At 43.3% G+C, this 23,991-nt stretch overlaps 1 protein-coding gene across 10 annotated transcripts in view; it reads right to left on the bottom strand.

Annotated features, from left to right (window-relative positions):
* The window catches only part of foxp2 (forkhead box P2), a gene marked incomplete at its 3' end in the record, with an annotated part of 93,362 nt that overhangs the window by 27,730 nt on the left and 41,641 nt on the right, over window positions 1-23,991 (bottom strand). For all 10 annotated transcript variants that reach the window (XM_079552415.1, XM_079552420.1, XM_079552421.1 and 7 more), the window contains 4 exons: window positions 13,463-13,552; window positions 4,090-4,227; window positions 2,642-2,731; window positions 798-978 (listed from right to left, as the gene is read on the bottom strand). In XM_079552415.1, the coding sequence (XP_079408541.1) occupies window positions 798-978; window positions 2,642-2,731; window positions 4,090-4,227; window positions 13,463-13,552 (499 nt within the window). The remainder of the gene's footprint in view (window positions 1-797; window positions 979-2,641; window positions 2,732-4,089; window positions 4,228-13,462; window positions 13,553-23,991) is intronic.

Genomic DNA, 23,991 nt, shown 5'->3' with positions numbered 1-23,991 from the left:
CATTTAATGCTCAAGTGGATCTCTGATTAGCATTTGGTTTCTGAGAAAAACATAGGTTTGGTGATTATTTATGTATATTGATCATTTTGGTGGAAAATAAGGACTTATTATGAAGAAAAAGTGCCTGCTTTATCTGCTGCTTTTCTCTTCTCTGTGTTTATTTTATCCAGCTCTCACTGAAGGCAGTAAACAACAACAACAATCTACAGACGTGAGGAGAGGAGGGAGGCGGGCTGTGGAGCATGGGAATAGAAACAACAAACACTGAGCTGAGAGAGAGATAGAGGTAGACAAAGATGAAGCCTAATCATAAAAAGAGAAAGGAATAAAGCAAAAAACAGATCATGTGGAGAGTTAGGGACAAAGTGGATGGCTCAGGAGCATACCAATGAGAAAGCCAGACAGACAGAAAGACATACTCTGAGATAAGGCAGGGCCACAGGTGAATACCAATGATAGAAACAAAGACAGGCACAACGGACGGACAGACAGAGGAAGACAAACAGGCGTCAAGATGCTACATTAAAATCTGACTTCAAAACAGGATAAAGGTGCAGTGACAAAAGCTTTAGTACTTTGACATGAATACTCCAGACAAAACACAGTTAGTATGACCAGTGGAGCAGCTAACTTCAACTTCAACTACAACATAGCCATAGTCATGTTAAGGCCATTCACAAAGTCAAGACATTGTCACAGCCACACTTTTATCTTTTTGGTTGTTCCTCTGCCTGTCTCAGAGACAGTCGAAGCATGCACAATACAAAAATAGTAAGTGCCAGTGGTGGTGGCCTTACCTTGAGGGGGCAGGGTCTGTCCCGGCAGCGCGGCCTGTCCCGGGGCGGGCCCGGGCATAGACAGAAGGCCTTGGCGCTGCATGTTGAGCAGGTGCTGCTGCTGCTGGAGCTGCTGCATCTGCAGGAGCTGCTGCTGGAAGACGAGCTGCTGGGCGGCCAGCTGCTGTTGCTGCTGCTGTTGCTATAGAGAGAACAGGAGCAGGGAGGGAGGGAAATTACAGTGAATTAACAACAGAGAGGGAAGAACATAGAGAAGACAGGGGGATATGTGCCGTGCGTGGAGTGTCTGAACACACTCGCCTCTTCCGTGACCTCAGCTACCTCTCAGCTCAGTCCTCCCTCTCTGTCTGCTGTGCGCTCTAGAGTCCTGTTTTGGGCTGGACCACACCACACTTCTGTTTGTGTGCCACATACACATACAGTTCTGATATACCGCTTTGAGGGGGCTGTGATTGTGTATGATACTAAGCCCCTGGTATAATCCCCGTCCCACACCCCCCGCCGCCACCACCCATGATAGTTAATTGTCTCGCCTTTGCTGATGGTCTGTTACAGCTTATGTGGCCAGAGGGAGCAGGCAGGAGGAGAGATTTACTGTGTCACACGAATGTAAACGTAGCGACACAGGGACTAAACCACACACATACACACACACACATGCCCCCATCCCTGCTCTACCCTTCCTCTCCTCTCTTCTCCTGCTCCCCTTAGAGTGCTGTTTATCGCTAGGCTAGACAGACTATTGCATAAGCCCTGTGCAAAACAACAACAACAACAACAACATGAAAAACATCAAACTCAACCACTGTGGCAACCACTGTAACAACAAGGGAGTGCATTTTGGAAAGAGAACAAAGTCTTGGCTGAGAACTATATTTAGCATGAATACTCAATACTATTTTTTACTTAATCCAGGATGGAAAATGTGGACTTTCCCGCTTCTATGTCTTGCGTATAGTCTACCAGTGTATGTGCATTGTAATGCATATATATATATATATATATATATATGTGCATGCAGCGTGTCAAGCTCTCCGCGTTTGTATATCATAGGAGGATCTTGAAGTGAAGGGGGGGTAAAACTTGATGCACTCACTGGAAAACAGTCTGCATAATGTAGTGATGAGACACCCCTCCACCCAGCCTCAAGAGAAATAAGGCAGCAATTTCTATTCCATATTTGATGGTGGGGGCCCCGGAAAAAACTCTATTCACAAATCCAAACAGAAACAAAGCCGCCGGGAGGTCAGTTGCGGCGTTCTGTAGGGGCAGCATAATGGGCTGCTTGAAGAGACACTGAGAGGTGCGACAGACAGCCAAAGACAGGCCCTGTTTTTTGGATCAATTTAAATTTCCCGGATATAGCCTCACACTCGAAGCTCAGGGTTCGGGCGGGGTGCGATGCTCCAACACGGCTATGCAAATATAGCCGGGCCTGTCAGGCTTGTCTCCTCTTCTCTGATAGCCACAGACAACGAGACAGAGCCATGTCTGTCGAGCGCCTGCCTGTCACTGTGATTTATGAGCATCATGCAGTGTAACTTCAGCGGGAGAGCCCTGTTTGGGTGTGTTGGTCCGCCCACAGAAGCACTTCATTAGGGGCCCGTTGTCTCCAGCTTTCTCTTAATAAGTCACAGGATGTGCATATGGTTTACGTTCACGAGCCCTGTTGTTTATGCCATGTAGGATAAAGGAACAACAACAACTTTCCTAATATCTGGCTCTGTGATGTTGCAATAAAGCAAATAAACATGTATATCAATGGAAATGATTATAATTCGGACCTTTACATTACTTCTCTGAGTTACTTCACTGAAAAGGATCCGACGGCCTGTTGCACGTACCTCTTTAGCCTGTTTGCCAGGGTGCTGCTGCTGGAGGAGCTGCAGATGGAGCTGCTCCTGTTGTTTCTTATAAAACTCTTGCAGGTGTTGCTGAGAAAACAAACACATTCACACATGAGAAGACAGCCACAGGAGAGCACGCGGTAAATGTAACAACGTGTAAACAAATTGTTGTGAATTTGACAAAAAGCTAAAGGTGTGAACGTAATGCCGCAATTATTGTTAGTGTGACAAAACCGCTTGTCGCCGCTGTTTGTTTTCATGCGCTGGGCCTAGATCATGTGACAGAATTTTCTCTGCGTTCTTAACCATCAATTGTTTCAGTTTGTCAATATGAATGAACCAGATGAAAAGTTCGGGGACCTTTCTTTTAATGCAACTGAGTCACCGAGTGTGGAGTCTGGTGGCTCTTAATGAAGAAGAATCTAAATGACTGACGTTCTTAATTAAACAATTCTCTTTGCCTTAATCAAATCTATGAATGAGAAAAGCTTTTCAACTCTGACACGAGACCAACTGCGTGCGTGTGTGTGTGTGTGTGTGTTCACAAGCTGATTCCGAATATTACATCATCCATCACCGATCATTCAGTCTGGTGTTGAGCCCGATTGCGCCCTACTCTGCGGTCCCTGATGGATACTTGTCAGGGAATTGATCCAGCGACACACTAGCAACAGTTAATTAGAGGTGACGTGAACAAGTGCGTCAATTTTCATCTTGCTCTCGGTAAGCGTGTCAAGGACGCGGGGCGACGGTGAGCTGGCAGGAGAGAGTGGTGGCCGCTTTGTGCTGGTCCAAGAGTGACTCAGGACTCATGTTTTGACTGTTGACAATGGGAGCTACAGAGTGGGCGGCAGTGGTGGTTGTTGTCTATGAGTTAACTTTTCGACATTGCAAGTGTAATAAAGCAATGTTTCTCGAACAGTGGCGAGGTGCTAAGGCTTCTCTGCACGTCTTATATAGAGGCCATTTAGTTTTCATGGTTTTTGCATTTCTTTTGGTTTAGTCCTTATTATTTAGAACTACTTTTAGTCCTGGTACAGACTTGGTTTATGTATGTTGGCACTTGGAAAGCCAAGTACTTTCTAAGGTGGTTCTTGATATATATACAGTATGATATTTTTTGTATTAGAGAAACAAAAGGGAATGTTTTAGGTTTGTCCTGGAAAGAATTCAGTCTAGCACGTCTATAAACTTCATAGTCATTTCCTCAACCCTTTGCAAAAACATGTGGGAAGATCATTTAAATAAGAGTAACTAATGAGTGCCAACAATTGTAACTTAAAGGTAAACAGGCTGTCATACTCCCAAGGCTGAGCAGCTGTAGCTTGCCACACAGATGGGGCAGAAATCTGGCGCGAGGTGCACAGAAAGTTTCATTGCATTGTCTAGGGCTTTTTTTCTGTTATATTTAATGCACGTGAGTGTGTTTACATGTGTGTTTGTACCTGTTGTAACATCACAGCCTGCTGCTGCTGAAGCAGGGCCTGGAGCTGCTGAGGAGAGAGCACCTGCTGCTGGAGAATCTGCTGCATCTGCTGTGGAGTGATCACCTGGGGACTCATCATGGCCACCGACACTGGCACCTGGACAACAACCCAGACAACAGCACAACATTTGGTCAGGAAATGCGCAGTAAAGAACGTTTAGACGAAGGGTGTAAAAGTGGAGAAAGTTTGAAAAATGGAGCGTAAGAGGTATATGTCAAGCCTTGTGGCAGGGTCCTATGGGGAGACTGGTAATTGGTGAGTAGCGTTAGGGAGAGCTGGGCCTCCCATGGTCGTGACGGTTGGCAGCCTGGAGGATATGCTGAAGGACAGATGGGTGCTGTGCCTTTGTGTTCCTTGTCTTATTTTCCTGCCTCTGTCCCGCAGGGAACAGGATGGGATTTAAATAGACATAGACCTTAATTAGTAGGACCCTTGAACTCCCCCGCTGCAACATACCGATCAGTGCTACTACTGTGAAACAGCAGGAAAATGCTACAGTCTAAAGTTGATTAAAAGTGCGCTGATGAAGTAGACACGTGACCGACACAACCAGCGCGGTGTAGTAGGTCATAGGGAGGCATAAGTGAGCATTAACTTGTGAAAAGTATAGATTTGCTTTTTATAGAGACTATCTGGTGCTTGTTTTCAATAAATCATCACAAGCAAATATTTGACCACAGTTGAAAGAAGGAAAGAAGAAGGAATGCAGGCAGCACAACTTGATATATCATATTTCTAAATATAGAGGTGAACACAGCAGTAGTCACACCGCTCTCCAAAGATAATTAAAATATCAACCTGTAGTAGCACCCTCAGTGACGCTAATTGTGCTGGTGTTTGGCGCAGAGCTAGCATGACAGTAGCTAGCCTTTACGGCGTATCAAGGGGCCAATAAGACATCCCTGTCCTCATCGCCGGCTAATCAAGCTGCCTTGATTACCTCCCATGCATGTCTGTCCGCCTCCACCCTCCTTCCGCACCTCTCACTGTCAGGCCTTGACACGTCCTTGTTTAGCTCTCCTCTCCTCGACGCCCACCCCCCGCCCCAGGTTCTCCCCCCTCTTTGATTAGCCGAGACATTTGCATGGTCACTACACATTTTTCATTTTAGAAGTCATTATGCATTAGTGGCTCCTGATCGCCCGCCTTGACTAATCCTGATGAACTGAAAATCACAGCTGAAGGTCAACTTCCAGCCGGCCCTGCTGCACATTCATATTCATATTCAAACAAATCCTGCCTCCATTGTTCATTAGAGTCTTAGAGAGAAGGGACTCCATCCAAGGTGGGAGAGGTGCAGGAGGAGGAGGGGTGGGGGGGGGGTGTTGTGGTACATCTATTTCTTCTCGGCGCCCCTCAATGCAAAGAGAAATGCAGAAGGAAATGCATTCACAATAAGCCCGGTGCTGAACAAAAGCCGTCAAAAGTTGCAAATTAAACAGTCCGTGTGTAATTATGCAAATACCGTGCTTACACCTTCAATGTTATTAACCCTTAAAGGTACATTTGCGAGGTAGGTAATTACCCCTGCAGTCACTCCTGGTTTTGTGTGGGACGCGTTGACAATGGGACATATATGCAGCGGAGAAACAACATAAAATGCACTCATTAAGGGTATTAATTGGATGCGGGCTTAGATGTTTGGGCTTAAAGAAAGAGATGCAGGCCAGAATTATGGCGGCTTTAACACAGATGTATGCACATGAATATGCCATCAGTGGCATTAAATACACATTTTACATGCTTGCTTGTTTGAAATGCCTTCTTTTTTGTTTCAGTATATTTAAGTATGTGAATTATGTAAGTGCCAATCCCATATTAAGGCAAGACACTGCAGATGAATATGGAACATTTTTAGATTTACAGATATCAAATTGAAACTTTTGCTGTAGATCACTGACAAAAATATGAGGCAGGTCATTTTATGTTTTCATATAAAAACAAGGTGTTTTATGCCTAAAAGTGCCTAAAATTTCCCATCTTCCCATCTGAATAACGGATTGAGCTATATTATAATGTATGGTTTTATTTTATTGAGAAATGAGTACCCAAGACTATATAAGAGGGGATTTTGGTTATCTAGTTTCAAGCTGTTGTTTTTTTCAGCACAAACAATTATTTTCGCCTTAATTTTTGAAATTCAAAACTCAATAAATCAGGCTAGGAATTAGATATTAAAAAATCCCCCACAAAAAATCTTCAAAATATTGTTCAGTCCAAGGCTGGAAAATTTTAAGTATTTCGGTGCTGCTGACGAGGAGATAGTGTTGCCACAATGAGAGAAAAATTCGTTTTGAGAAAATGGCCCTTGAAATTAAGTTTTCCCATATAAGTCTATGGGGAAACATTGAATCAGCGCATTTTTTTAAACATGTTACTGTGAACATTAGGTATATTTTTTGTTCCCAGGTGAAATCTTATATGTTCAGAGACCAATCTGGCCCAAATGCTGAAAATGAAAAAAAAAAAGAGCTTTGTAGTGTATTGTCTCCCCTTAGAAAAAAACGTAAAAGCAACAGGAAAAACAAAACTGGTATGTTGCGTTTACTCTTTTATTAGCCTGTGGAGGGTAATGGCGGGTAATCATCTTCATTTCACTGGATTTCCCAAACAAAAAGAGGTTGAAGAAAGGAGAGGAAGAAGCAAGGGCGAAGAAAGAAAGGTGAAAAAGCCACTGGCCCACGTCCATTGTGAAGTGCAGCACAATGCTAATTCCAGCGTTTAAATGAATGCTTTTTTCTGCTTGACGTATCAGAGGCTCTGAGATGAAAGCAGATAAGTAATTGCTCTCCTGGTTCTTATTCTTCACTGACAACCCATAAATTTAATTTTACACACACGTTCATTTACATTTTCGAGTATATGACATGATAATTGCAGGAATATAACACCTCCATTCTGTGGAATAGTGCCGGAGAACTTGATTGACGTGAGCGCTGAATTGAAAGGAACAGGAGGCTGAATTGCTTCTCCGAGAAATGATTTTGCCACGAAGGGGATGAAATTAATGAGCATTTACGGGATGACGGCGGCGGCGTAAACATGCACGGGCCGTGAATAGGCTCTGTGGTGGAAGAGGGGCCATGATATCCACCAGGGCTCTTGTTTGTCCCTAATCCAAATTAATTTCTCACTAATATGGCGTACTGGAAATGATCATAACTATTAGCTTCCAGTAAAAAGACTGCCAGTGAGTTTAAAAAGGCAAAAAAGGAGGAATCTGAGTCTTTATATTCAGAATTCTAGTTCACCTACATGTTGAAGAGTATCATTTTCCCATTATTGGTAAACCATAGCTCTGACGTGTTCATGACCTGGTTATTATCAAAAGTGATGGGCTGCCCAGTTGTGAACTTTGTGGCTATGTGGTCGGCCCCTGAAGTTGGAGAGCAAAACAAAGGACCTTTAAATTGGCTCCTGATGTGAAAACATTGGCGAGGCCCACAGCCGAACAAGCAGATCATTACAGCACTCATGTCACACCCGCAGCCTGTAATCAGCCTCTCCAAGTCCTCGCCAAAGGTCAAGCTTTTTCCTTTTTTTTTTTTTTTTTTTTTTTTTACTGAAACGCTCAGGTATCTCTTCCAGGCAAATCCGTCACACTGGCTCTGGTTAGATTTGATTAAACCGGGCATTCTGGTATTGATATCAGCCAAATTGCAAAGACATCTTCTAAACAGTGGCATGCTTTTGAGGATTATAAAGTACTGTTTTTTTGAGGTGCAATATAAAAGATGTTTGAATAGTACTGTATGCAGTAATGATCTTTTTTTGTTGTTTTTTGATCACTTATTTATAGTAATTCAAGTGCTCTAATCATCCTTCTAGGCGCTTGTATTGTCATTGATATTTAATACAGCCAGAAATCAATCAATCACAATCTGTCAGTGATCTATAGGCATAGACTGAAATGAATGACATTGAAGTTTCTGTGAATTTTTAATAAACTTCCCCTTGGTAATGCTTGTAGCCTTCTGACGCTACTTCAATCACTAAATTGTCCCAAGGGTAAGAGTGGCCAAACTGAATCCCCTTCCACGGCTGCAGCGCTCCTGACCTCTCCATCCCCTTTACAGATGACACTGTTCATTTACTAACCAATTACTGCCAAATGCGGTGGGGCTATTATTGATGCACGAGCCAACAACGGCACTGAACAATGTTCATATATGTAAAATCACCAGAACATATGTTAAACCACACTCCCACAAGTGAAGGCGTGTGCTCAGCTTAGGCAGATCAATACTGGAGATTGTCAGGACTGAAGCTAAATAGATTACTGAATGTTTTTCTTAATCAATTTTCGTAGCGGTGCATAGAGAAGTGCAATTTATCATAACATAAAGACCCATCATGTACAAGGCAGAAATGAAGAGCCTAAAGAGATTGAGATGGGCTTAGTTTCAATTTCCATATTGATTTATCTCTATGTAGATGTCATTGACGAAGCTGCTTCAAGATCAGTCATATTGTTTATCATCATTATAGCTGTCATAGTTGTACCATTGAACTAATGTCGCAAAAATGCTTTCCGTTCAGATACCATTGCCTTTAATTCAGTGCCTCCCAAACATTTCTCACCGCCTCATTAAATATTTGATCTTTCAACTAGCACCAAGCCTAGATCACGATCAGATCACGGCTAAACAGTCTAAAACAAACCTAAATTTGTCTAAACTGTTTGTAAAAATAATACTTAAATGCCTTACTAAAGCATACAAGAAGCCATTTCTAATTTAACTTAATAAAGTCTACAATTGCAGATGACCCGAGTAACACCATGAAGCACCACCAGTGGCACAGTTTGAGAACCAGTGCTCTAACCAGCTTACTCTGGAGAAATGACAATGTTTTGTTGTAGCTAAGTTGCTTCAGGTTTAGTCCTGATTTAGACATACACGATTTTAACGTGGCTTACGCTTGGGTCAGTTCTTTTTAAGTCCCGTGTTGTCAAAGCGAGAGTTATACAGTGAGTAGTTTGGGAATCACTGTCTTATCTCATCTTTTCTTTCTGCAGATGAACAAATTCCAATAGTAAACTGATGGGATAGTGTTAAAAGCAGAGATGAGAGAGGCAGTACAGAAGTATAAAGAAAGTGCATGGGTGAGTTGGAGAGGGTGTGTGTGTGTGTGTGTGTGTGTGTGTGTGCGTGTGTGTGTGTGTGTGTGCTGGGGGGGTGCACATTCCTCTGATGTTGCAGGTAATATGGCCTCCACTGGATCAGCCTCTTCATCAGTGACACACAGTAAATTACAAGTGCTTCAAGCAGCTCAGTGAATTATAGTTCACCACTTGGAAAGGCTTCCCCCTTCACCACCGGGGCCCAGACGTATCAGATCTGCCGGTTAGGATCCAATTAACACCCTGGCCGGAATCATCTGATTGCATGTGTAAGGGCTGGTATAACTCGTTTATTGCATCCATGTATCTTCTGTCACAAGGTAAATTTGTTGCTGCTACATCAAAGGTCTGTGCTAGTTTTTTTTTTTCCTCTTTTTTTCCCCCTCCCTCCTTCTCACTTTCTCTTGATCCCCCAAACTCAGCTACCTCGCCTCGGGGTTGCATTTCAACTTCTTTTGCATCACAATGATGAACCTGCTCTGTCCTCGCAATTTAGCAATCTTGTCCTGTAGGTGTTGTAAATGCAAGTGGGAAAAAAAAAGAGAGAAGGCAGATGGAGGTGGGGGACCAAAAGAAAAAAAAAAATCTTGTTTGCTGGTAACAAAAGCGGTAACCAAGGGTGCTTGCCTTAAAATGTGCTGACCCTTTTTTTTTTTCTTTTAGGCTCTCAGAATCAACACAAGTTTTTTTTTCCTCATGAATAACATAATATTCTCAATTCTCTCTTTTTTTTTTAAGATGACACCGGAGGAGATGCAGTGGTAAGATGTATTCATAAATGTAAATGTGAACAGCATGCTTCAGCTGTGTGTTTTGGACTCAGCCAAACCTACATGGGAGACTATCGTAACAGCCCTTTGCAGAGGGTTCTCCAAAGAAGAAGCTAAAACGCAGATACGCTCAGTAATATCTGACTCTGACCTTTAAAAGCGGGGACGCACGGTGCCAAACCTCGCTAACTTAAGAGTGCGTTATGTGAGAGTTTATTGGTGACCCTTCTGCAGATTGTCTGTGCTAACTCTGGCTTCCTCCAACTTCACAAAAAAACATGCCCATTTTAGCCAAAGAAATTCAACTTTACTTCATCGAGTTGCTTAAGAACTTCATCAACTCGTTCCTCACTCATTTTCATTCATGCTAAAGCGAGGAGGAGTTGCAACACTTCCAGGTTCTGCGCAGCTAACACTTATATACGTACGGGGCGTTGTCGGGACCCCCTTCTGACATGCTCACAAGCCCGGGGGTCAGGGGTCGGCGAGCTGTTTTGTGAACGCGTTGTGGCACAATCGATTTACACAATTAGAGCCGCAGGGTGACATATCAAGAGGCAGGAAGAGGGGGTTTCAAATTAATCAATCTTAACCATAGACTAATAAGCCAGGGCAGTGGAAAGCGGTGGTACTTCAGGTTCTTCATCTACATCTTCTTTTAGATTTGATACATTATAATTAGAGATCAGACCATTTATGCTTTAGTCATGCATTGAAGTAAGCTACGGTTTGATCTTGATCTCGACCTGGTGGTATTTGGACGGTCAAACATTTTATGAGGTGGTACTGGTTGTTGTCTAGTCTATTTAGGTCTTTTCTACCTCCATGGTTCTCAGACATGTTCCATTCATCACACTTTCTTTAGTTAAGTCAGGCTAAGTTGGTTGGTCTTGGTGGAGCTTGGGAAGTCAAGTTTTTTATTCAGTCTGAAAACCACTGGTCTTCAAACCCTACTCGATACCCAAATTGTTTTCCTGTTTTTGTACTCTATAACCGCATACTTACTTTACGCAATGACTGTCTTTCAGATAAACGACTTTGAGGTGGTTGATGTGCATGTCCTTCTATACTTTGCGGCAGTATTATGTATGTGTGTGCACAAATGAAACAACTGTCACATTCAAAGGCGTCTGTAATCCTTGCTGCCTCTCCTTGTCCGTGTTTCTTTATTTGTATTCCAAATGTCAGTGTATAAATGCCTTTCAGAGGTGAATATTGCCACAGAGAAGAGGCAGACGACGGGAGAGAGCAGCTCAGAGAGGCTGTTTTGTGTCTTGGGAGAGCCGAGTAAGCAGCATGGCACAAGCAGGGGGATTTACAGGAAGAAATAGGTGTTTATTGAGTGCTCCCGTGGGCTTACTGTGTAATAATAGACCTGTCACATTACGCAAATGCGAAGAAGCTGCTTGTGTGTGTTTTTGTGTATTTGTGAGACTGTTTTTATAGCATGCATGTGAATGCCTATGCCAGTGCTGCCTGCCTCCGCATCATCAACTCCTGAGTAGCAGTGATGAGCGAGCGGATAGAATTAGTCAGCCGAGAGCCTTTAGCTGCTAATACACGTAATTAAAACTGCAAGCTGAGGCACTTAGATGCTTGTGTACTAAATAATTTACATGCCGTGATCTATGGATCATTTCCCACTCTCAAACACTGAATATGGGGAACAAGAGGGAAAAAAAGCCTGTCAGAGGATTTATCAGTATCTCTGCCATAAGCAGGATGTCATGGTAATATTAATCCTTTCTGCTGTGATAATCATACATGAGGATCAATCCGCTTGATTCAGCTTGTGAAAAACATGTAACTAGATTGCAACTGACTCATCAAGCCTTAGAGCTAATAAAATACTATAGCAGCTGCTAATTGTTGTAAATAAAGCAGCTTTAATGATAACCTCCCTGAAGACACGATTAAGAACTCTGAGATGCAAAACCGAAGCAATAATGACTAGCTTCTGTTGATAAAATGTTTGGATTAAATCCAAACAGTAAATGATGATGCCACAGCCATGTCTCTGGTGGACCTCTGTATAAGGACTTTTGGAACAAAGAGGGAAAGTGTTAATAAAGGGCGGATCAACAGATGGATTAGCTGGAAACAAGGACAAGGCCTTCCAGTTCATATTGATTCATATCACCAACCCCAGCCAAGGAAGAGTAAGCAAATGTAAATATTCAATATTTACCATGGGCTGCTGTTATTAGAGGCAGGACACTGTTTCTCAATATTGTTTGTCCTGTTATGTGTGTCATGCACTCGGAGGCTATGTGGGCATCTGTAGATCGGGATCCCATTTGTTTGAGTCTGTTCACTTTGGCAGACACGACAGCAGATACAAGACACAACAGCAGAGTGTCGGCTTCAACATAAGCTATATCTATTCATTTGTATACAACTGCAAGGGCTCCCCCATTCAAATCACCAATAAAATATAGTACAATGGGGTAATAATGTCAATAATTCTTACGATGAGGTCAATTGTTTAAAGGCAATGGCGTGGAGGTCTTATCTCTTCGCCAGGGCGTAATTAGGTACACAGGGGTGTGACTTCAATTGCAAGTGTCGTCACTGTTAGACTGAAACACCGACGTGTGAGGTTAACGCCAATTTCCCTGTCATTAATGAAATGCACAGAGCCCCTAATGAGCTAAGCCATTGCCCCTCGATAAGACTTATTAGCCAAAAGGAGGCCACAAACTCCCACACCTCCATTTCAAACGGCTAAAATTAAATCACACACAAAAATAAAAACAGAGCGTATGTCAAGGTGCCTCATGCAATAGAGCGGCGAGCGCGTTAGTGACTAAACCGCGTGATGTGGAGGAAAACTTCCGACACCGGGGGACGCAGGAGATTGCAGGGGGCATGTGCAATGTGCTAATATCAACACATGCGTGAGTGCGGGGCTGGTGTGCCGGCGTGAACAAGTGTGACCTTTTCCAAATCACTGACAACAGAAATAGACAGCTTTACGAATCAATAAGGTAAATTAGCGTTGCCAAGTGGATGTCAGGCAGTTAAAATTAGCTGTCTGTATGAGCCAGTACTCCGCCTGACATGCCATATAATAACTCCTTGTCAACAATGTTATAGATGTGCAGATTAAAGATGTCCCCTCATTTGTCAGTCTATCATATGGATTTTTAGATCGGCTCGGGAGAGTAATTGTCCGTTTCGAACGATAAGTGTACGCCAAGTGACAGGAGGGGAAATAATACACGAACTGAGGGGTGGCCTTTAATAAAACTTGTGTTTTCTTTGTGTCTGTGTGATGATTCGCTTCCCAGGGACCGACTCGTGGAGCTTTAGGATTCCAATGACAGGTCCGAGGATTGCGTTGGCAAATCAAACACACTTGTGGAACAGAGGAAATCTTCTTTTCAGAGAGGCATGTATTATGGATGGACTTAAGAGATTAGACGAGGAGCTGCTTTACCTGCAGTGGACGCTGCTTGTCCTGGCTCTTTGGAGATTTCAGGCCACTGCCTGGCTGCTGCAAGAGTAATTGCCTCGCTGCTTGTAGGGCCTGCGAAGAAAAGGACACAAGACAAAAGATGGTAAGAAAAAGGGAGAAAGGGAAGATGGGAAGGTGTAAAAGAGGCAGTAAAAATAAACTATTACAATTCTCAAAGCCGACAGCAATGATAAGTCTAATTTTTATGTACAATAGACTCCTCTCTGGCAAAAAAGAAAAAAAAAAGTCAGATTTTTACAGTTATTTTGTGGAACACCTCCTGACATGGTTAACAGTATGTTGAAGATGTGTTTTAGTAGCAATTCGCACTTCTGTGATACAAATACAAATACAGTTTGTCGAGAGCATATTGCAGAAGCGCGCGGGGGAGGAGGGAGGGTTGGATGACTGAAAAAAAAAAAAAAAAAAAAAGCATCAGCATCAGTAGAATTGACCTGTCTAGTGTGTGCTCAACTGAAATACCCACTTCTCACTGCAAATTACTGCCACATTTGCATATTCATAATATCAATTTGAAGTAGAGGCAGCACCATGTGAAGTGTCCCTGGGAGCTGTAATTAAAGTTGACAAAATCAACATCAGATTACATTTAGAGTGAATTAACCAGCAGCCTCGGTTTTACACTATGCATTAAGAGTGCTTATGAGCGGTGCTGACGAGTGATGGTTACAAGAAAAGGATGGTACTAATAAGGAAAGACAGGGGGATCAAGTAAGCAGTTTACCTGGTTATATTTTCAACACTTTTTTTTGGTCAATTCAAATCACCCCTACAAAAGGCAGTGTGTATGTTTTTTTTTTGTTTTGTTCCACAGGTAACAGTGGCAGCTGGGCGAGCAGCCTTCTCCCAACTCTTCAAGAGCAGACGGATGAAAGAGGCTGGCAGAAAGAACACGGCGCACAGATGCTGCTACTACTGCTGCCACCGTGTGTACCGCGCGTCTACTGGGCCCACGAGCATCAAGTGGGAGCGAAAAGCGCAACACAACAGACAACAACTTCACACGGACGGAACGAGCAGGGGACGTGGAGGAGGATAGACGGGAAATGTTTAAAAAGAAAAAAAAAAAAAAAGTGAGGAGAGTGACACTTCTTCAGGAATCCGTGCTTATTTTATTTTCCTGTGCTTGCCAGTATCCATGACAACAGCTGCCTGACAGGGCGTGCATATGGCGCCGCTCTGCCAGCTGGTGGGAACAATGTTTGAACTAGTACATTGAGATCCTGAGCAAACAAGAAGAGAAGACAGGAGAGAGAGAGAAAATGAGGAAGAGAAGGAGGAAAGCAAAAAAAAAAAAAAAAAAAAAAAAAAGTTGCCACGTCTTAACCCCTTGGGGAGCGCAGCCGCCCTCCTGATCAATTATGAAAAAGACAGTGCTCTGGGAGGTGCTGCTGGAGGTTGGGGGGGCTCGGTCTGTCTGGCTGCTCGCTGCTCAAGGGGAGACAGGCTTTCTGAACTCGCGTAAACAAACACATTACTGTGCCACCGAGTCCTAACGCCATTGATCCGTCTGCTCTGTACAGGAGCCCAGTCGCCATCCGGGCCTGTGTGATGTGGCATCTGTAAGGAGAGATGTCAAACCGGCACGCGCGCACACGAGCACAGCGCTATATTCCAGGGGCGCAGTTTGCTCGAGAAAGGCATAATGGGGAGAGCGACTAGCGGTCACTTTCAGCACAACAGAAAGTTTGAAGCAGTATTTCTCAGTATTTACCATGTTATGCATATGTGACTGTGCACGTGCGACTGAAATCATCTATTAGCCTTCATCTCCAAACATAATTGGCAGAAACGTTTTATTGTGCGCGCCACTTTAGAAACTTCTATAGAAAAACAAAGACCTTTTCCGTCTCTGGGGGACTGCTTAAAATAGAGGAGGCAGGGAGAAAAAAAATCTAACACAACTTAACACTTCCTGCCTCAATACAAAAGACTAAACAAATTCCTTGAATGCAGCCAATCACTTTGCTAATTAAAACACAGGGCCTAATTAATCTCCCCATGATTGGTGAATCAAAGTAATTATAGGGCTTATTGAGTCCTGCACACAGTAGTTAGAGGGAAGACTGCTTGATGAGCGGCGCCCTAGGTAGCTGTCAGGAGGAAATGTTTATCCATGTGTGAATCAATAATGACGCGCTGTGCTGAACCCAAAGTCAAGAGAGGCACTCCATTTATTACACGCGGCCGAAAGAGAGTTGTAAAAAGCACTTCCAAAATCTGCAGCAGGTAAATAGTCTTGGAGGAGCAGGTTTGAGAGGTGATGAAAAGCAGAGACACAAGCCAACCAAGCCCAGCTTATTAGCACAGACAGAAGTCTACAGAGGCTGCATATTCCCCAACATAACACAGACCTTATCAACACCGGCCAAACTTTTCAGAGTGGTTTGTCATGCCTGGAACTGTCACCTCTGGTGTAGACGTGGGGTTAGCTGTTTTTGCAAGAGAGAATAATAAGACAAAAAAGTTCTGTCCTCTCTCTTTTACGGGCTCAGAGTATTCAGCCATTACACCAAAAAGCACCAATTTGTGCCACCCACTATCCCACTCCACGTGAATGGCAAGCTGAAGCCTATCTCCAAGCACAAAAAACACGGCAAATGGCAAGAAAAGTCATCAAAAGTTTGCAGAAGAGCTGGTGAAGAGGACAAAAACACAGACGCGAGCGGGCGCACTATCTATTTAACCTGGGTTGCTATGCACAAAAAAATGACATCCCAAGTCTATTAATGTACACATTGTATAAACAGCACAATGTGACACATTCTTCAGAATGAGTAGACAGAGAGAGGAGAGAGGAGAGAGAGTGCAAGGCCCCGCTGTATAAATAACAAGGCACTCAGAGGCATATTTGATGTTGATATCCATCACTGAGGTTGGAAGAGAGGAAAAAAATAAGAGAGGGAAAATAACACACAAAGCAGGCGAGAGCGCGACTCGGGGATCCTTATGAAAATAAGATTCAGCCCAAATGGATGTGGTGTAATTGGTTTCAGATAGTGAGGTCAGGAGAAAGGCGATACAGGCAACTAGTATGCGAAACGGACGGAGGAACAAGAATGTTTACACAGGCATTCCTCTGCTACATTAATAGGCATGCAGAGATCACTGGAGAGGCAGACGAGACTGACAGAGAGAGAAGAGAGAAAAACCACCAGCCAGTCATTCAACTCCCCCAGTGCTCTGTTTAGACTCAATACTGGCCACGGTAATAAGAACACCAGTCACAATGCACCTTTGGAAAGAGCATGCAAAGATCTTAAACAAGCATGAAATACATTAGCAGGTCCTGCAACAGAGGCGCGGACCATTACAAATCCACAGATTGCTTATTGTGTGCCGAGGTGGAGGGGCAGGCGGGTCGGGGAAATAAGCCATCGACTAAGAATGTCACTCTTTCAAATCCACCTGGAGACTGCGCGATATCCAGCCATGACATTGGAATTGGACACATCAGACGAGCCGTAGCATTGTGTTTGGACAGTGCAGATCACTGCCGGGGCCCGGGTCATGTTGGGGAGTTGTTGTCATTAGGCGGCGGCACACGATGATGACACAGGTGTGAAATAAGCTACAGGTGCATTGCAGGGGGACAAGAGTTTGTGAGTTCTTGTGGCACTTGCATCAAAAGCCAGTCAATAGGAAAATATGTTGCATCAGTCTTTCTAGTGGTGGGCCAAACAGCTGCGGTGTGTGTATATTTATTAGTAAACGGCTTCTGTTCAACCCCAGGCGCTTGGCCAGAACAACTCCAGTCAAGCTGACAGACTTGACAACTATGAGGGTTGTTTTTTTTTTTTTTCGTATTGTGTTGAAGCACATACAGCAATGCAACAGCAGGCTTATCTTTCTAGTGACTGGGGGTAGGAACCCGATAGAGCGGGAGAAAAAAAAAAAAAAGTGACAATTTATCAATCTGGGAGTCACATACCAGGGAAAACAAGTCACAAACACTTTAAGCTGAACAAACAAACATGGCTGATTGGAGTGAGGGCCGCTGGCTGGGGAGATACGCAGTTGCAGTAGGCGGCAAAATATTTACACCCTATCTAGCGTTGTAAGGGGATTCTGGCAAAACAGATACAGATTTAGACGGGGGTGGCTGGAGAGGACACACAAATGGAAAGAGAAGAGCGACAAGATACGAGATATGGAGCAATGTGCTGAATCCAAGAGTGAGAAAGGGAGGGAAAAGAAATACAAACCCGAAGTTCTTTTACTGCATGTGAGAGAAGGTAGTCGTTTCTACATTAAAGGGACTATACGGAGTTTAAAAATGTTAAAATTATATATTTTCCTCGCCCTACATGTTCCAGCCATGTCTTAATGTGTAGAATGAGCCCAGAGCCGTCATGCACAAGCTTAATATAGAAGGTGCAGTTACACATTTGGCCTGAGGTGGCAGTAGTGAGTATAAAATGGCTAACTTGCATCGAGCCCCTTTAAGCAAACAGACGGATTGGTCTGTCTTGGTCGGTTGAATACCTTTATAAACCAAAAGCATGGCTAGACACTTTGGTTTAAATATTGAATCTGCTACTTAGTGATGAATTTGCGTTGCGTTTCCCCTATAGCCTCCGAAAAAGTCCAAGCAAAGCACAAAGTCCACCTGGATTTATCCACACTTGGCTGTAACAACATTGTTACTGCAATTTCCTCCCTTCGCCGTAGCCTCGAAGATGGTGGTCGACCCAAAATATACACAAATACCGACTTTTTCCGAGCCAGGCCCAAGAAAGAGGCAACGAGAGGATGATAAAAACAATAAAAAGAATTCGGAAAGTATGCGGGAGTAATGAGCATTTTAAATCTATGACTCAATAAATCAACAGCAGGAGTGGACGGGCTTGGGAGAGGCGAGGGGCGGTGGGGTCCGTGGAGAATCTGCCTGGGCCTCTGGATGAAGGTAAAAACCATCCGCCAGAACAATGGGAGCTCTGTGTGTCCCACTCAGCTATACTCCAACACTTCCAGCCACGTTTGCCGGCTTCTTCATCCAAAAAAGAAAGACATGAGCGTTTTTTTTTTGTGCTATGCTACTTTTAAGCGGGTAGAAAACTGTTTATATTGATCTGTGTCTTGGTCTCTGCCCAATCCTTCACCTCTGCGCACACAGCTCATATCGCATTATTCATTTCATCTCCGTGCTGCCTCTCCATCTCCCACGTCTCTCAGCCTTTGTTTATTGATTCTCTAGATTAAGAATTCCTGGGGCGGAGGAGTGTAACACACAAGCATCGAATTATTTTGGGGTGTGCTTATTTGCCTTTCCCTTGCATGTATTTGGCCTGTGTCTGTAGACAATTATGCCAACCCAGCGCAAGACTCAGGTGCTAATAATGAAGGACAAATAGAATCATATGTGTAAACTTCCCCCACTGATGAAAATTTATATTAACTTTCTGCCACAGTAAACAGAGCTGCATAGCGACCCCATCCCCGGAGGATTCACGAGATGAATTTCCCTACCCCAGGAAAGAAAGCCCTGTATATGGGAGGGAAGAGCAAGGATTACGGGGGTGGTCTCGGGGTATCTATTGTGTAACCTTACTGATTTTTTCTAAGACAAAACATGGGTCTGTTTTGCCCATCACAAATAAAGCGAGCACTTTTGGATGGGGGGGGGAGAGCAGAGCAGTAATATGTGTGTTGAAACACTAGAGGAGACCATTCCAGCAATAACACAGACCACAGTCTTCTGTCAGTCACCGCGAAGGCTAACGTTCACTCACGTCCCACCGCCCGCTGTTATCGCCGTGGAAATTTTGAGCAAATACAATCATGTATTTGTTCTAGCAGAAGAAAGAAAAAAAAGGTTTCAGCTACTTTCAATGTGAACTTTGGTACAAAACCTGCATTCTTGAACTGGCCCTTTTTTTCCAAATGGGATGGACTGACCACAAGTAACTGCCAAGGCCATGCTAGTTTGCTTTGCAAGTGTTCAACCAGCTACTACTGTCAGCAACAAAATCAATCTCAGAATGAGCTTTTGATACGAGCCATGACAGTACAAAAGTTTTGCACTGCTAAAGTTTCTGTAGTAATGTCAAAAATAACCTTCACGTTCACCAGTGTATAATCTCAGTTTCATTCAAAATTATGGCATTGTACATGTGGTTTTCTACGGATCAATGTCTATGAATAAATTACTCAAAGGTGATCGAGCTGTCAAAAGTGTAACCCTTTGTCAAAACTATAAACTGATTACTTTTTCTCCACCTAATACACAGATAGAACAGCATTTCCGTCTGCACATTTCAATTTGGAAACGGCACCACAGGGTTGATAAGAAGGGCTACTACATAAATACAGACAGCATCTCGTCATAGAAGGGGGCGTGGCCTCGTTGAGGGGGAAAACATAATCTTTCATTCTTTTTAGCCATTAAGTATAAACTTATTTAGCACATACAAATGAGGTTAAGTCTAAATCGGGTCCACGTGGATGTTTATTCACAGCAGATTGTTCAGTGGAAGCGAAAAACGCTAGCTAGCGTTAGCATTAGCACGCTGCTAACATGAAGCTTCATGTTAGCCTTCTCCGTTATGTATGTATTTATGGGCTGTTGAACCACTTTGCTCCTCTCCATGTCTTTGCATCTTTATTTAGTAGAAAACTATATTCATATTTTAGCATTTGTTTAAGTAGTTTTTGAATAATTAGAGAAAGGTTAAGGTTTTTCTCCAAATTGTTTTACCCCTTAACTGTTTTCAAACATGACCATATGTGGGCGACTCCAGAGATGCCTTCAAATGGTCATACTGAACATAAAATGGATTTGACTTACTGTCATATCAAAATCCGTCTCATAGTTTTGTTTTGCTTGAAAGTTTGATATCGTGGTATTATGACAACACTACTGCGGTCAAAAAAATGCAGCTGATCGTTGCCGGGGCGATGCACGCTCTTTGGCAGACATTTAAACGAAGCCCTTAAAGTTACTGTTATTCCAAATGCCATGAGGTCAGCCCTTTGATATTTTTACATTTCAATGATGTGTCCTCATTGACAAGTCCATACACATGGCTATAAAATATGTATAAATGGCAAAAGCGTTGGCACAACCCACTGGTTTTGCCCGTTTTTACTCTTGTGGTTTTGTCGGGATGATGTTTTCACATTTTTCCCTAATGCTGATGGCTGCAGTCGTCACTCTGACCTACTCTTCTGTAAGTGCTCTGCTTAGATAAGGCGGCAGCAGGCCCATTCAGCGCAGCTTTTTTATCTCCTTTTTGCTCTTAGGGAAGTCCTTTAGACCCAGACAAGTGAAGACTATACCACTATAGTTTCACAAAAAGGCGCAGAGGAAGAATAGGAGGCAGACGTAGGCGGGAGAAGGGAAGGTATGTGTGGAGGTGAGGAGGGCGGTGGGGTCAAGTGCTTTAGTTGAAAAGGACAGGCTCATTGAAGGACTGCTCATCTGTCATAATGCGATAGTGAGGAAAAAAAACGTGAAACAGTTACTATGAAATGCACAGTACATTGACTTCAGACAAATATACACGGCTGATGTAAACAACACGATATTATCTGTTGTTGAACTCTCAGCTCTGATACCCCTTTTTGCTCATTTCGTACAAACAATTTGTTCTGGAGGTGGTTGAAACGCAGCTCCTCCTCGCAGTTATGGGCGAGTGGAGGTCACGCAGCTGGATGAATAGCTTATACGAAACGTTGCATTCAGGCCAGTCATTTTTCATCCAGGAGGGAGCTGAGCCACATGGAAAATACTGGATGCGTGGACAGACCGCTTTGAAATGTCTTCGAAAAAAATCCTCCCACCTCTTGTAAATCAGTAGAAATTATAAACTGAAAGTAGGTTATGGGGCAAGAGAGCGGGTCAGAATGCAGTTTGTTTGTTAGCGAGCCGGTGCCGGTCTTTGCTGACAAGGTCTTATTACTAGTCCAAAGCCTGCCCGGAGGCGACTAGCGATCTGTCTGTCTCTGGAGAAGAAACTGGGAGAGAGCCAGTTCTCCGGCATGTCAACATAAATATATGCTGTTGAAAGAGATAAATGTCCTCAAAAAGAAAAAAAAAGTCTTCCAAAGTAATAGAGATATTTTATTGTGTAGTGTTCTGTAAAGGGTAAACTACATTTAAATGCATTCATCTGTCATTAAAACGACAGGGCGTGTGCCAAACAGGTGAACACAAAACAATGATTAAGGAAAACAAGAAAGTCATTACAGCAATCCACCACGATTTCAACGTTGCAACAAAAAGAAAGACAAAAGCGCATTTGTTTGTATGGGCAGGCATTTGGGACGCTGCTTGTGACTAGTCAATAGATTGGAGTGTCTGGCTGTCTAGACCGGCACGGCTCGAGTTCTAAATGCCACTTTATTTGGAGGTCAAGGAAAAGGGCCTCCCGCACTATACCTTCTCCACCAGTAGAAGGCATTGCTTTTAAACGCTATTAGTAATAATTAAGAGACCAATTGATCTTTTTCTTAATTCTCAAGCTGCTGTGTGTCTTGGAATCAACAGCCCTGTCCAGATACCAACAGAAATAAATGGCCACTGCACGTTTCAGTAGCTGGACCACGCGTCACGCTCATTGCTTATGTAACATCCATCTTTCCCTCTCCGTCCTCCTCGATCTTTTTCCGTTTCCCGCGTTGTACGGCGGTGATTTCCGTGCGGGTATTTCAATTACATTGGTGTGTGTTTGACCTTTAAGTGAGCTGCAGAAGATATAGTTATCTGGCTTCCACCCTGACACCGCGCGTCTATCAATCACCGACACCCCCGTGGCCCCTCCCTCGTCCCCCCCCCGACAAGAGCTGCTTCACTGAGCTGCCATGCTCTGATGTTTTTGGCCGTGTGAGTGACAAGAAAACAGATACAAGACACAACAAAGTCAGACTTGTAAAGTGACGGGAGATAAGAAGGTGACAAATGTATAAATGTATAAGACATATGCCCAAACACTGAGACAGATATTAAGCCTTTTCTTTTTTTTTTTCTCCTTTAATCTGCAGCGAGCCGATGGAGCCACACTTCCATAAACAAAGCCTTTCCTGCAGCATCCTATATCACGCTTCTGAGAACAAGCAGGCGCCAAAAAGTAATACTTCTTTAGTTTCATTCCTGTTCCCCGCCCTTTTCCAAAGGGCTAATCTACATCTCTTATTGAATCAAGAATGGAAATTCACAAGAAATGCTTCTTTTTCAATTTCATGCTGAAGTAGCTCAAGTTAGTGGATGTAATTTCACCTAACAAGAAAATGTATCACTCTGTCGCACACTTAGTCCAGCTACGTAGGGAAAAGGGCTTCTTATTTTTCTTTTTTGTATGCACTTTGATAAATGTGCCAAAAGCATGATCACTTCCCCCCACAGCTCTCCATATAAAGACAGAACAATTACAGTCATTATAAAAAACACACATTTTACTAGGCCTTAGCCAAGGATATTTTTTCAGGGACCTCAACTTCCGAACAACCATGGAAGAAGCTGCTGCCCACTTGACGTTTTTGCACAAATTTTGACATTCACGCTGAACCGGATGAAGCCCGAAAACAGGTGAGAGGGAATGCGGCGAAGAAGGGTATCGCTTGAAACAATACCACGCATGGCCAAACCTCCAGCCTAATGTATATTTATCATGTAAACTTCTGATAAATGCATATGCAGGAACAATCAAATCGGGGGCTTTCCATTGGAAGATTTTGCGAAACTACGGATCCGAGCGTGAAAGCAATATCAGCTTAGTGTCTAGTCAAGCTTGAAGTGCAGAGCCAAGCCGCACAAAGCATGTTCTGCATATGCTTATGGGTGTCGCTTTTATCGGGTTGGAACGAGCAGATTTTCGGCGCTGGCGTTGATCAGTTTGTGCCAGTTAAGTCCCGCCCGCGTGGGTAAATAAGCACTGGCCTGGTCCTGATGAAGACTGGCAGGCATGCTTTGGATAGAAACCTGGGCCTCTCTGTCTATATACACTGTGACTTCTATTAGCTTGGCATATGTACATCTCAATCTGTGTGTGCGCTCAAAAATAAATGTCTGGTTTACACTTCCAGAAGAAACTATCGTGTTTGCTCAGATTAAAAATAGAGTCAATATTCGGGGCAAAAGTCTCGGCGACCGAACTTGATCAGTAAAGTGTAGAAATTCCTGAAGATTGGAGAATGATTTATTTTCATCTGGACAGCTATGAGAAGAAATGTTGTTCCGGCAACTGGAGATGGATTATTTTTTGTTCTCATCAGTATTCAACACTGTACAAACCTGTCCAATTGACTCTGTGCATAACTTCAAATTATAACAACACCGCCCAAGAAGTGACTTCCTGTTTCGATCCAGCACACCAAAATAAAAGCACCATCTTATTCATTAGTTCTTTATGCCTGACTATTAACAGACAAAACACTGACAATGCATGTATTTAATTATATTCTTGTACTGCTGCAAGTACCTGCTGAACTAATCAATGAGACGAGCTGTGTGCTTTTATTTTGGCGTGCTGGATCGAAACAGGAAGTGACTT

Source organism: Gobius niger (genome assembly GCF_951799975.1).
Source record: "Gobius niger genome assembly, chromosome: 2".
NCBI classification, from domain to species: domain Eukaryota; kingdom Metazoa; phylum Chordata; class Actinopteri; order Gobiiformes; family Gobiidae; genus Gobius; species Gobius niger.
This window is presented reverse-complemented; position numbering and strand designations above follow the sequence as displayed.